The sequence below is a fragment of the Nematolebias whitei genome, chromosome 14 (genome assembly GCF_014905685.2).
Source record: "Nematolebias whitei isolate Nwh7 chromosome 14, NemWhi1, whole genome shotgun sequence".
NCBI classification, from domain to species: Eukaryota; Metazoa; Chordata; class Actinopteri; order Cyprinodontiformes; family Rivulidae; genus Nematolebias; species Nematolebias whitei.
The window spans coordinates 907,948-922,517 of NC_056511.1; the positions used below are offsets into that span (position 1 = coordinate 907,948).

General features: G+C 43.5%; 1 protein-coding gene across 1 annotated transcript in view; it reads left to right on the forward strand.

Annotated features, from left to right (window-relative positions):
- The window catches only part of adamts2a (ADAM metallopeptidase with thrombospondin type 1 motif, 2a), a 103,448-nt gene that overhangs the window by 54,701 nt on the left and 34,177 nt on the right, over positions 1 to 14,570 (forward strand). Inside the window, exons 12-15 of the mRNA XM_037688179.1 lie at positions 8,177 to 8,290; positions 8,398 to 8,543; positions 8,622 to 8,711; positions 13,826 to 13,908. Of these exons, the coding sequence (XP_037544107.1) occupies positions 8,177 to 8,290; positions 8,398 to 8,543; positions 8,622 to 8,711; positions 13,826 to 13,908 (433 nt within the window). The remainder of the gene's footprint in view (positions 1 to 8,176; positions 8,291 to 8,397; positions 8,544 to 8,621; positions 8,712 to 13,825; positions 13,909 to 14,570) is intronic.

Sequence of the window (14,570 nt, forward strand, 5' to 3'; positions counted from 1 at the left end):
AGCGGCCATCTTGGAGGAGGAGCTGCAGGCAGTGGTACTCTTACAGTGGGATGCATCACAAACAATGATGAGTCCAGCTACAGGCAGGAGGTGGAACACCTGGAGAGCTGGTGCAAGGAGAATAACCTTCACATCAATGTGAAGAAGACCAAGGAGATGATTGTGGACTTCAAAAGGAACAAAAACAACTAACACCCCCCACCCCCAGAATATAGGAGGAACTGCAGTGGTCTCCAGCTACAAGTACTTGGGTGTGCACCTGAACAACAACCCCAGCTGGAGCAACAACACCACCAGCCTGATCAAGAAAGCTAATCAGAGACTCTACTTCCTCGGGCGGTTGAGACAAGCTGGTCTGGGAAGTTTAGTCCTCACCTCCTTCTACAGGTGTGCAGTGGAGAGCATCCTGTGCTCCAGCATCAATGTGTGGCATGGAGGCTGCACAGCTGCAGAGAGAAAAGCTTTGCAGAGAGTGGTGAAGGCTGCACAGAAGATGTTGGAGTCAGTCTCCCCACCATCACAGACATCTACACCTCCAGATGCAGGAAGAGGGCCACCTGCATCATGAAGGACCCCACTCACCCAGCACACACACTTTTTGCCCCGCTCCCCTCAAGAAGGAGGTTGAGGAGCATTAAGTGTAGAACCACTAGACTGAGGAACAGCTTCTACCCTGAGGCTGTTCGACTCATGAAACTCTAACCAGGATCATCACTGTAATGACACTTTAATTGGTGACATGTCACTTATCTGTGCTGCTGATTATCCATGCTGCTGATCTCATGCTGCTGTATTTATTCATACCCATCTGCTCACTATAGACTCATGTTCATTCTTCTACCTAATATACTGTATTATTTACATTATTAGTGTTTTTGCCCCACTCCCCTCAGGAAGGAGGTTGAGGAGCATTAAGTGTAGAACTAATAGACTGAAGAACAGCTTCTACCCTGAGGCTGTTAGACTCATGAATTTCTAACCAGAATAATCACTGAAAAAATCACATCATGTTGCTACTGATCTGTTTCATGTTGCTGTGTTCATTTGTGCTCATCTGTTCACACAGACTCATGTTCGTGCTGCTGTTCGGCATAATGTTTTTATGCTTTTTGTACTTATTGTATATTTAATTCGTGTTTTTCTTAGTTCATATCTTAGATGTTTTCATTGTTTTTCTTTTACATTTTATTGATGGACGTAACTGGGACACTTTGTACCTAATCTCGTTCCACCACATGTAATATAATATAACAATAATAATCGTTTTATTTAAAAAGCGCCTTTCATGACACCCAAGGACACTTTACAGTAAGAACAAAGATCAACAGGAATAAATTACATAAAGAATATAAAATACATACAGAATATAAAATGCATAAAGAATATAAAATACATCGAGCAAAGTTAAGGATAAGCGAGTCTAAAGAGATGTGTTATCAGAGCAGTCTTGAATAGAGAAAGAGAGGATTGAACCCTTCTTGCTGTGAGGCAACAGTGCGAACCACTGAGCCATCGTGCTGCCAATGGCTAGTTAGCCCACCGGAGAGCAATACCTTTAGCTGGCTGGTGAAAAAAGTGATTTTTGCAATATTTGAGGTGTAGGTGATTGAATGCGAGCTTACATTGGACGAGGAATCCTCCACAATGGTCAGTATCCCCCGAGAAGAACACAGAAGGTTTTATGATTACCTTTTGAGTGGTGGTGAATGACTCAGGAGTCATACTGGAGATACTTGGGGTCAGTGGAATGATGAAAACTGCAGGAAGAGAAGGCGAAAGTCTGGTTAATAGCATAAACCATATCTCCTAGTTCCTACATGTTGGACTGGACTGCTTGTTTCTGGGTTATGATCCATTGCAGCATCTCTTCTAATTTGTTCAGGCATTTCACCTGTGAAGCAGATGGAGCTTGCTCGCCCTGGTCTCATTCTGGGTCTTATTTGGCTGGAGCATTTCTGTTAATTCAAATTCAATTCAAATTCAAAAATACTTTATGAATCCCATAGGGAAATTATATGTTGTGGTAACTCATCATCCTGGTTTCATTAATGAGTTGTTATAGATGCTGATGGCTGTGGGCAGGAAGGATCTCTTGTAGCGGTCTGTCCTAAAACGGATTTGACGAAGCCTCTGACTGAAGACACTTTGTTGTTGTATGACAGTTTGATGAAGAGGATGCTGAGAGTTGTCTATAATGTTCTTCATTTTATGAAGAATCTTTCTTTTGCCGAACCCCAACCCCCACCTAGGACTGTCAGACCACATCTCAATCTTCCTGGCTCTTGCTTACATGCCTCCGCTGAGACGCTCCAGACCGGTACAAAAGAAAGTTAAATGTTGGATCCAGGACAGTGGCCCCATACTGAGAGATTGTTTTGACTGAACAGACTGGCAGGTTTTCAGAGAAGCTGCTGAAAATGGAGGATCGCTTGATCTAGACCAATACACATCCTCAGTTCTGGGTTACATTAGTACATGTACTGACACCGTCTCCACTATCAGATATGTTAAAAGCTACCCAAACAGAAAACCTTGGCTGAATGCAGAGGTGCGTACCCTGCTGGAAGCCAAGAACACTGCCTTCAGGTCTGGAAACTCAATATCCGTTTGATATTGATCCGGTTGTATTTCTTGCAGGTTGGGATGGTGATGGGATGGTGCGGCACAGAGTTGAATCCAAACAGAGCTCCAGAGATCAGGAACTAGGCAGGACAGGTAAAGCAGACAGGACAGGCAAGTGGCTGGAGAGCAAGGTATGAGGAACGAGGAACAGGACAGAGGGAGAACCAGGATTGGATGGTAACCAAGGACAAGATGAGTCAAATAAACAACAACACTGGCCGGAGGCATAAATACCATGAAAGGCTTAATGCTCCAGAGAAGCGTAACGCTCGACTGCAGCTTTATGTATGTTGCAGGATCTCATGAAATTGATGGCCGACAGCTGGTGGTAATTAGCGGTTATCTTGAAGCAGAGAGCTAAAGCCAGTGGTACTCGTACACTGAGGTCTAACAGGCCCAGTGTAGACACCTGTCCATTGTCTTTGGCCGTGAGAATATCATTAGTAATTTTCACCAGTGCTGTTTCTGTGCTATGATGAGATCTAAACCCTGACTGAAACTCCTCAAATATAATAATCTTGTTTTATTTTTATTATTTTAATTATTTTATTTGTATTCAGGTGTAAATTTACTTTGATATTCTTTGTATCTTCTTCTTTGTTCAGCTTTTCCCTCTTCAGGGGTCTCCACAGCGAGTCATCCTCCTCCACCTCACTCTGTCCTCTGCATCCTCTGTCCTAACTCCAACTACCTCCATGTCCTCTCTAACTGCATTTTAAACCCTTCCCACACTGTTACAATATTTTAAACAAGGTTTCTAAACTCTAAATGCTCTAAAAGAGCACAGAATGTCATGATGTCAGCTCCCTGCCTCATCTGCTCTCAGCCACCTTCAAGCGCTCTTGGTCATGCCCACTTCTCCGCTATGCACGGTGAACAGAAGATCAGCTGCAGCAGGAAGTTTATCCTGCAGTGTGGGCTGCACAAAGGTGCAAGAGGTGCTAAATAATTTAAAATAATTTATTTTAAATAAAAATTCCATGACGATCATGCGGCTCATCCATCAATCAGCCAATTGTGTGTCATGTCTAATCTTGTTTTGAAAAACCAAGGTAGAGCGAATCTGCTATAAACAAACCGTGAAGTAGCAAGGGACTACTATATACACATTGTCCCTCCTCTGGACATTTCCAAACCATCTCAGTGTGTCCTCTCTAACTTTATCTCCCAGTTGTTCAACCTGTGCTGTACCTCTGATGATCTCATTCCTGATCTTCTCCATCCTTGTCTCTCCTAAGGAGAACCTCAACATCTTCATTTCTGACACTTCCAGTTCTGTCTCTTGTCTTTTTGTCCATGTCTCTGTCTCCAGACCATACAACATAGCTGCTCTCACCACTGTCTTGTAAACTTTTCCTTTGACCTTTGCTGACACCCTTTAGTCACAAATCACTCCTGAAACTTTTCTCCATCACTCCATCCTGCCTGGACTCTCTTCTTCACCACACTCCCCATTTTCCTGGACAGTGGACCCCAAGTCCTTGAAGTCCTGCACCTTTGTGACCTCTGCTCCTTGTAGCCTCACTGTTCCACCTCCTCCCTCTCATTCACACACATGGACTCTGTCTTACTACGGTTGACTCTCATTCCTCTTTTTTCAAGTGCATACCTCCACCTCTCCAAGTTCTCTTCCACCTGTTCCCTGTTCTCACCACAGATCACAATGTCATCTGCAAACATCATAGTCCACGGGGGATTCCTGCCTGACCTCATCTGTTAGTCGGTCCATCACCAGAGCAAACAAGAAGGGGCTCAGAGCTGATCCTTGATGCACTCCCACCTCCAACTTGAAGCTATCTGTTACTCCTACAGAACATCTCACCACTGTTCTGTTGTCCTCACACATGTCTAACAAGACCTGCTGTCCTCATACATGTTCTGCTGTCCTCATACATGTCCTGTACCAGCCTAACATACTTTTCTGCCTCACCAGATCTCCTCATGCAACACCACACCTCTTCCCTCGGCACTCTGTCACATGCTTTTTCAAATGTTTCTTTATCCTCCTCATCACATACAACCTGTGGAGCATAACCACTGACAACATTTAGTATCAGACCTTCTACTTCTACCTTCAGACACATCACCTTATCTGACACTCTTTTCACCTTTACTACATTCTTTGCCAACTCCTCCTTCAAGACCACCCCTACTCCATTTCTCTTTCTATCCAAACCATGGTAAAACAGTTTGAACCCTGCTCCAGTGCTATTACCTGCAGAGTTTCTTCAGTGAGGACGGAACTTGGCAAAAGGACCTTCTCCTACTCTGCTCCTTTTCCCTGGAATATCTTGCAAAAAGATCTGAAGCTCTCGACCTTGACCTCTCTAAGGTTGTTTTCAAACCAGATAGTCGGGTAGACTCGGTTCGGTTTGGGACCAGTATTCATGAACTTTTGTTTACATTTGAGCTGATGCGTTTGCATTCACACTGCACTGTGCAGTCGAGTCAACCTGTTGAACCAACCTGTTGAACCAACCTGTTGAACCAACCTGTTGAACCAACCTGTTGAAGCAACCTGTTGAACCAACCTGTTCCCCCGCTCGCCTGTGGGGGCGCTGCACCAAGAACTACTGAAAGAAATGACACAAAAACCTCTGAAGACACGTCTTCTTCTTCTTCTGTAAATAAAAACAAAAACGAAGTGGCATCAAGTTTTAGCAGTTTTAGGAGTTATATTTTGTCATTTTTCAACAATGGACTCAGCATGAGCAGAAGATGAGACAGAAGACCATGGAGAATATTGTTTTTCACACAAGGCAGCTGACGGCGCCATATAAAGTCAGAGAAATGCGTGTTTGTTTACCCTGCGGAGCGGGGCCCGGTCTGTTTACATTCATACTGTACTCGAACCGCGCTGGAGTTCTCTTCTACAGGACCGAGACCTAGGTTTTAGCCCGGACCAGAGTTCGCCTTTTTGTTCCGTGACAGAGTTTGATGGCGCGTTCACACCTCCCCAAATGAACCGGACTTTCAAGGAAAATGAGCTAGAGTTCGATTAAAGCGGACTAAACAGGGTTGGTGTGAAAGCACCCTAAGTGGCTTCAAACATCTGATAAGTTCATGGCAAAAACCAAGGCAGACATATTCCTATTATTATTATTCTACACCTCCTTACAATCTAGCTGTTTTTTTGCTACTTTTCCTTTTAATTAACCTTTTAATCACCATTGGTTTTCATTTGTTTAAAATAAAAATAAAGTAAATTTAAATTTGTATGCATATTTTATGATTGTCTATTGTTGTCGTTGTTGTCCACTGTTGTCATCACTCTTTGTTAAAATTCAGGTGTCTCTTGTAAATGAGTCCCCAAGGCTCAGTGGGACTAACCTGTATAAATTAAGGTTGAATGAATGCTGCGAGCCTTCCTGCCCTTCCACTTGGTCTCTTAGACATACAAATCATCTACCTTCCTTCTCAGCATCATGTCAGCCAGCTCTCTACCTTTGCCTGTCATTGACCGCACATTTAGAGTTGCAACCCTCGGTCCTGCATTCTTGACTTTCCTCTTCTCCCATTGTCTCCTGACACATTTCCCTCCTCGTGGTCTTCGACTAACAGTAGCACAATTTCTGCCAGCACCCTGTTTGTCAACAGCACCAATAGTGCTTGTTGTTAACCCGGGTCTTGACCGATCCGGTATAGTTTCGCTTTGCTGAACTTGCATTATGGTTTTGTCATTGGATCTCCTTCCTGACACAACCCTCACCATTTACCAGGGCTTTGGACTGGCACAAGAGATGCACTGGCTTGTCCTCCCCAGTGCCTGGTTTCTGATATTCTTTGTATGTTTACATATTTACAATGTCTTGCGAAAGTATTCGGCCCCCTTGAACTTTTCAAACTTTTGCCACATTTCAGGCTTCAAACATAAAGATATAAAAATTTTAATTTTTGTGAAGAATCAACAACAAGTAGGACACAATCGTGAAGTGGAATGAAATTTATTGGATGTGTCAAACTTTTTTAACAAATAAAAAAAATGAAAAGTGGGGCGTGTAATATTATTGGGCCCCTTTACTTTCAGAGCGGCAAACTCAGTCCAGAAGTTCAGTGAGGATCTATGAATGATCCAATGTTGTCCCAAATGACTGATGATGATCAATAGAATCCACCTGTGTGTAATCAAGTCTCCGTATAAATGCACCTGCTCTGTGATAGTCTCAGGATTCTGTTCAAAGCTCAGAGAGCATCATGAAGACCAAGGTACACACCAGGCAGGTCCAAGATACTGTTGTGGCGAAGTTTAAAGCCGGATTTGGATACAAAAAGATTTCACAAGCTTTACACATCCCAAGGAGCACTGTGCAAGCAATCATATTGAAATGGAAGGAGTATGAGACCACTGCAAATCTACCAAGACCCGGCCATCCCTCTAAACTTTCATCTGGAACAAGGAGAAGACTGATCAGAGATGCAGCCAAGAGTCCCATGATCACTCTGGATGAACTGCAGAGATCTACAGCTGAGGTGGGAGAGTCTGTCCATAGGACAACAATCAGTCGTACACTGCACAAATCTGGCCTTTATGGAAGAGTGGCAAGAAGAAAGCCATCTCTCAAAGATCTCCATAAAAAGTGTTGTTTAAAGTTTGACACCTGGGAGACACCAAACATGTGGAAGAAGGTGCTCTGGTCACATGAAACCAAAATCCAACTGTTTGGACACAATGCAAAACCATATGTTTGGAGTAAAAGCAACACAGCTCATCACCCTGAACACACCATCCCCACTGTCAAACATGGTGGTGGCAGCATCATGGTTTGGGCCTGCTTTTCATCAGCAGGGACAGGGAAGATGGTCAGAATTGATGGGAAGATGGATGGGGCCAAATACAGGAAGTCTGCAAGAGACCTGAGACTGGGACGGAGATTTATCTTCCAACAAGACAATGATCCAAAACATAAAGCCAAATCTACAATGGAATGGTTCACAAATAAACATATCCAGGTGTTGGAATGGCCAAGTCAAAGTCCAGACCTGAATCCAATCGAGAATCTGTGGAAAGAGCTGAAGACTGCTGTTCACAAACGCTCTCCATCCAACCTCACTGAGCTCCAGCTGTTCTGCAGGAAGAATGGGCAGAACTTCAGTGTCTCCATGTTCAAAACTGATGGAGACAAACCCCAAGAGACTTGCAGCTGGAACTGCAACAAGAGGCGGAGCTACAAAGTATTAACGCAAGGGGCCCAATAATACTGCACGCCCCACTTTTCAGTTTTTATTTGTTAAAAAGTTTGACACATCCAATAAATTTATTCCACTTCACGATTGTGTCCCACTTGTTGTTGATTCTTCACAAAAAATTAAAATGTTATATCTTTATGTTTGAAGCCTGAAATGTGGCAAAAGGTTGAAAAGTTCAAGGAGGCCGAATACTTTTGCAAGGCACTGTATCTTTGCAGGGAACTGAGACAAAGTAAATTTCCCTCTGGGACTAACAATGTTTTCAGATTCTGATTCTAAAGATAGTTACCTGCGGGACAGGTCATAGTAATGGGATGAACCAACAGATGGTTACACAAAAGTCCATTGTTTTTGTGTCTTCTTGCAGTACTCAATCCCTGAACCCTGCATCCAGCTGTGGTGCAGCCACTACAATAACCCATCCTTCTGTAGAACCAAAAAGGGCCCCCCACTTGATGGGACCAAGTGTGGACCAGGAAAGGTGAGACCAGGCTTCAGGATAACCAGCCTAGACTGGACTGCCCGCCTACTGAAATCCAGGTTTTCAATTCTAACTTCTGTCTCCATGGTAACAATTTCTGATTGCAGCACTGCTTCAAAGGTTTTTGCATCAAGCTGACCCCCAACCTCCTGAGGCAGCACGGCAGCTGGGGGACATGGAGTCCTTTCGGATCCTGCTCCCGAACCTGTGGGAGTGGGATCAGGTTTCGTACCAGACAGTGTGATAACCCCTCGTGAGTCAGCTGTCAGTCATCTATGATGTCACACATCAGAGACACCAGTCAGATCCACTAACCTATCGTTGTCTTCAGTCCAGCCAATGGGGGGCGCAGCTGCTTCGGGAACAGCTACGAGTTCCAGTTGTGCAGCCAAGAGTCCTGCCCCCCTCTGACAGACTTCAGGTCAGTAGATCTGATATTCTTGTCTCTGTGTCCTCTGACTGACCTCAGTCAACAAAATAAAAATAAGTTTTTATTGTACATCAGGGTCACAGTGAGATTTCAGTGCTTCTCAGTAAAGATTAGAACAGTAAAACAACAAAACAGGTATAAATGAATATAACAGAGGGTATTAAAAGATTTTAAAAGGAATATACATATTTACTTAATTTACCCTTAGCATACACAGTTGTGATGAGTCCAAGGACCTGACTGTTTTAGAGTTTGTCCTGCCTTGAAGGCACCTGTACCTCCTGCCAGAGGGCATGAGGGTGAACAGGTGCTGTTCTGGGGTTGCCAATGATTGCTCTTGTTCTCCTGAGACACCGTGTGCTAGCAATGTCCTGTAGCGAGGCTATGTGACTGTCAGTATTATGCTGTGCAGTGTCTATGACCCTCTGCAGGTTCTTTCTGTTCATCAAGTTTAAATACATCAGGAAACTCTTGATGGTGCTGTGGTAAAAGGCCACTAACCATTTTTTCTTTAGATGGTTTCTTTCATGTGTTCTTTTGTAAAGTAAAGTCTCTGTTGAAGCTTTTTTTTTTTTACCACTGTAGATGTGTTGGCAGTCCAGGAGAGGTTTTCGGCTATATGTGTCTAGAGGAGTTTGAAGGAGGACACCTCTGAACATTGCTTAATCTTTGCTTCATCTTTGGTTTACAGCACTCAAAAAAACAACCATGACAAAAACATAAAATGCCTGACGTGGACAAACGCAGCAGGGCAGCCACAGGGCAACACCACACCTGTCACCTGTCTGAAAAAATTAGAATAGACGACAGTTAGTCATAGAGTTCCTCAGGGTTCAGTGCTTGGACCAGTACTCTTTACTTTATATATGCTTCCATTAAATGGTAAATGGACTGTACTTACTCTAAAAAAAGTTAAATCTGGTCCTCTGGACATTCAAAAAAAACCAAAAACAAAGCAAAACAACAAAAAAATCTAGAAACGTTTCGTCTCTCATCCAAGAGACTTCCTCAGTCTGAGGAGCTGTATTCAGCTCAGTCTCTTAAATAGCACCTTCTCAGAGTGGATCAACCAGTTTTGCTGCTGACAACCAAAACCAGCTGATCACATGCTCAAGAAGGACCATCAGCCTAACAATGGATCATTAGCACCTGATGGCTGTTTACTGTTCACAGAGGGCTGAGTGATACTAGCAATCACAGCATTGTAAGAGGGGGACAGTTGAACCCGGAGGCCTCCACCCCTGTTTAATGATGGACGGTTTCTTTTCACAAAGATGGCCTCCTTTACTCCTCTCTCAAACCATCGTTCCTCTCTGTCCAGGATGTGAACATCTTCATCCCTGAAAGAGTGACCGCTGGCCTGGAGATGAGTGTGGACCACAGAGTCCTGGCCTGATGATGTTGATCTTCTGTGCTGGGCCATCCTTTTGGCCAGTGGCTGTTTAGTTTCCCCGATGTAAGACTGATCACCCTCCTGACACTGAACAGCATACACAACATTACTCTGTTTGTGCCAGGGGACTGGATCTTTGGGATGAACCAGTCTTTAATGTATTTTGGGGTTTAAAAGCCACTGGGACGTTATGTTTAGAAAATAAACGTCTCAGTTTCTCTGATACTCCCTCAACATACGGAATGACCACTGGTCTGGGTTCCTCCTTTTCACCTGATGGCTGACTGGAGTCCTGTTTGGGTTTCTTCTCTGCTTTCAGGAAGGCCCAGTTAGGATATCCACATTGCTCTAGAGCCTGTCTTGTGTAGGATTTCTCCTTCTGCCTGGCTCCTGAGTTAGTGGGGACGCTGTCTGCTCTGTGGTACAGAGTCCTGATGACTCCTAACTTGTGCTCCAAAGGGTGATGGGAGTCAAACTGCAAATACTGGTCTGTGTGGGTGGGTTTGCGGTACACCGCAGTTTGCAAATGTCCTCTATCAGAGACTGAGACCTCACAGTCCAAGAAAGCCAACCTGCCATTTTTTACATCTTCTCGTGTGAACTTGATGTATTTATCCACAGAGTTGATGAGGTCAGTAAAATGTTGGACTTCCTGAGATTTAATTTTAACCCAGGTGTCGTCAACATACCTGAACCAATGACTTGGTGGTGTCCCTGAAAAGGACGTCAAGGCTCTCTTTTCTACCTCCTCCATGTACAGGTTGGCAACAATAGGAGAAACTGGAGACCCCATAGCACACCCATGTTTCTGCCTATAATATTGCTCCCCATATGTGAAGTAGGTTGACTGCAGGCACAGTTTCAAGAGTTGACACAGTTGTTCTGTGGAAAGTGTGGTCCTGCTGCTCAGAGTGGTGTCTGATTTTAATCTTAAACTGACCACCTCTACTGCATCATCAACAGGAATGCACGTAAAGAGTGATGTGACATCAAAAGAGACCATTGTTTCATCAGTCTCCATGATGACCTCCCTCACCTTGTCCACAAAGTCCATGGTGTTCTGTATGTGGTGTTCTGAGCTGCCAACTAAAGGGATGAGTACAGATGCCAGATATTTTGAAACATTGTAAGTGACAGAGTTAATCATGCTAACAATTGGTCTTAAAGGTACACCTTGTTTGTGGATTTTAGGTAAACCATACAGACTAGGTGTGGCCTCCCCTGGGTACAGTCTGTGGTACAGAAAACAGTCAATAGCCTTGTCCTGCTCCAAAATTTTCAGGCAATCTATCAATTTCTTCTTGTAATCACTTCCTGGATTGCTATTGACCGTTGATCTTTTTGTAAGATACTCCAGGAAACTGGAGCGGAGTAGGAGAAGGCCCTTTTGTCTAGTTCAGTCCTCACTGAGGGAACACTGCAGGTAATAATGTCCTGAGAGTGCACACTGTAGCTGCACTCACACAGAGACATGTAGGAGGAGATGTATGAAGGCAGCAGACCAAGAAGTGATTCAAAGATGGAAATGTACCAGTGGGAGAGTCTGCGTGACGTTAATGATGACCAGTCAACCATTGAATACTGGGTGCAGTGGTGGGTACGATAATCACAGCCAGTTATGAATCTTAGTGCACCATGATAGACAGCATCCAACTTCTGCAGCATCCAACATCTGCAGCATCCAACATCTGCTGGGTTCTTGTAGGAGCGTTTCTCCCTCCTTGGATGCATTAATCTGTCCTCCAGCTCTAATGTTAAAAATCTTGGTGTTATTTTTGAACAGGACATGTCTTTTATCCCCCACATTAAAGACGTTACTAGAACCTCCTTCTTCCACCTGCGTGATATCACTAACATTAGAAACATCTGATCTAAAGATGATGCAGAAAAACTGGTCCATGCATTTGTCACGTCTAGACTGGACTATTGCAATGGTTTATTATCTGGGTGTCCAAATACTTCTTTAAAACATCTTCAGTTGATCCAAAATGCTGCTGCCAGAGTCTTAACTGGAGTTACTGGGAGAGATCAGATCTCTCCAGTTTTGGCTTCTCTCCATTGGCTCCCTGTCAAATCCAGAACTGAATTAAAATCTTACTTCTAACCTACAAAGCTCTCAACAACCTAGCTCCATCTTATATTACAGATCTTATTGTTCCATATTTTCCCAACATATTTTCCTTGTGTACACAATTTCATTCCACAACATGTACCACATGTGGTTCGAATGACAATTTTCAATTCATTTCTTTTTATTTATATAGCACCAAATCACAACAAAGTTGTCTCAGGGCACTTTACAGGAACATTCACATAACAGCCAATTAGTAAAGTTCTCTATCTAAGGAAACAAATAAGGATATCAAAGGACAAATAAAGAAACTCTGGCTCTAACAGAGCACTTCACTCTCAGACTGCAGGTTTACTCGCAATTCTGTCACAATCCTCAGTGTTGGAACCCAATTGCAGAGAGGCGAGCGAGGCAGGAGTTTAAAAATAAAAATAATTTATTTTTTAATAACAAAACAAAAGGCTGTCGGTGCAGCAAAACTTACTTGGGCAGACAGGATCAGAAACCAGGCAGAGCAGATAATCAGGTGGACAAGAAACAGACAAGACAGAAGAGGACTGAGATGTCTGTAAACACAGAACAATGACCGGACAAGGAGTGGAGGAGAGAAAGGCTTTTTATAAGACAGAGGGAGAGTGAGTAATGAGAGCACCTGGGCAGGTGGCTGATGAGGGACAGGTGTGAGTGATAAAGACTGAGGAGTGGAGAGGCAGACTGAGGAGTGAGTGGAAAACAGGACCAGATGCACAGAAACAGAAAACACACAAAGAGCAGAGGCTTAGGCAGATGGGGGGGCAGCGGGGGCCGCTGACCGTGACAGGAGTGGAGAGGCAGACTGAGGAGTGAATGATAAAGACTGAAGAGTGGAGAGGCAGACTGAGAAGTGAATGGAAAACAGGACCAGATACACAGAAACAGAAAACACACAAAGAGCAGAGGCTTAGGCAGATGGGAGGGGGCAGCGGGGGCCGCTGACCGTGACACAATTCCTAGAGTTTCCAAAAGCAGAATGGGAGGAAGATCTTCCAGTTCTCAGGCTCCTCTCTTGTGGAACCAACTTCCAGTTTCTGTCCATGAGGCTGACACATTGTCCAGTTTGAAGACTGGGATTAAGACTTTCCTTTTTGATAAATCCTATAGTTAGGGTCAGCTTGTTATGCTACTATAGACTTAGACTACTAGAGGACAAACTGACCTCATTTCCTTAAATAAATTGTTAAAATTGAATAGTTTTGATTTGATACTATTTCTATCTTAACATGTGATTCTTGACCTGCCATTGTGTATCTGTTCTTACCAAACCCAGCCGGTCGAAGCAGATGGTCCTCTTGTCCTGATCCTGGTTCTGCTAAAGGTTTCTTCCTCATGAGGGAGTTTTTCTTTCCACTGTCGCCTTCATGCTTGTTCAACATGAGAGTTCAGTGATGGAGTTAAACTCAAAGCTGCTCCTCAGATAAATAACGTTAAATTATTATTTTATACATGAATGTTTCTGTTCAGTCCCTGAGACAACTTCTGTTGTGACTTGGAGCTTTAGAAATAAACTGAATTGAACTGAATTGAATTGAATTTAGAACTGATGTTCTTGTCTTTGTGTCCTGTGGATGATCTCTGGTGATTGTTTCTGATTTTGTGTTTCAGGGAGGATCAGTGTAAAGCCTGGAATCCATTTTTTGAACATGAAGGGATGAAACATAACTGGCTGCCATATCAGCATCCTGACCGTAAACACACACACACACACACACACACACACACACACACAGATTTGTCTTACTATTTACAGAGACTTTGCATTGACTTTCATTCATTTTTTTATTTATTCCTATAGCCTATATCTTACCTTTACTCTAATCCTAACCATTACCTCTCTTATCAATGATGTCATCTGCTTCTCTTCGCTTGTGAAACTTTGTTCAGTCACATTCTGATGTCATGGACGCTCATTTTGAAGTGAAAACTTAGCACATGTTGGAGACTAGCCTAGCTTAGCCTGCTACCACCGACTCCTTCTGGACTCGAGCTCTGCGTAACATTACGTCACCACGCAGTCACGTAGTTGTGTCACAACTTTTTCTGTCTGGGTTTAAACTAAAGCGGCTGCTTCAACCTGAACAGAAAAAGAAATCTGTCAGTAAAACGCTGTAATCATATCAAAAATGTGCTTAGAACTTATATCACTGTTGTTGAATAAAAGTATATCGAGAGATATATCAATATTGAATTATTGTCCAGCTCTACCAGTACATGCCTAATCCACCTTATGAAGACGTTGATTACGTACTGTAACCCCAGATTCTATGAATATAGGCGTAGCCCTTTAAGGCTGTCGCTGATGGGTTTATCCCGTTATGCGAAGCATTGCACTGAAAAGTTTAGTCCACGC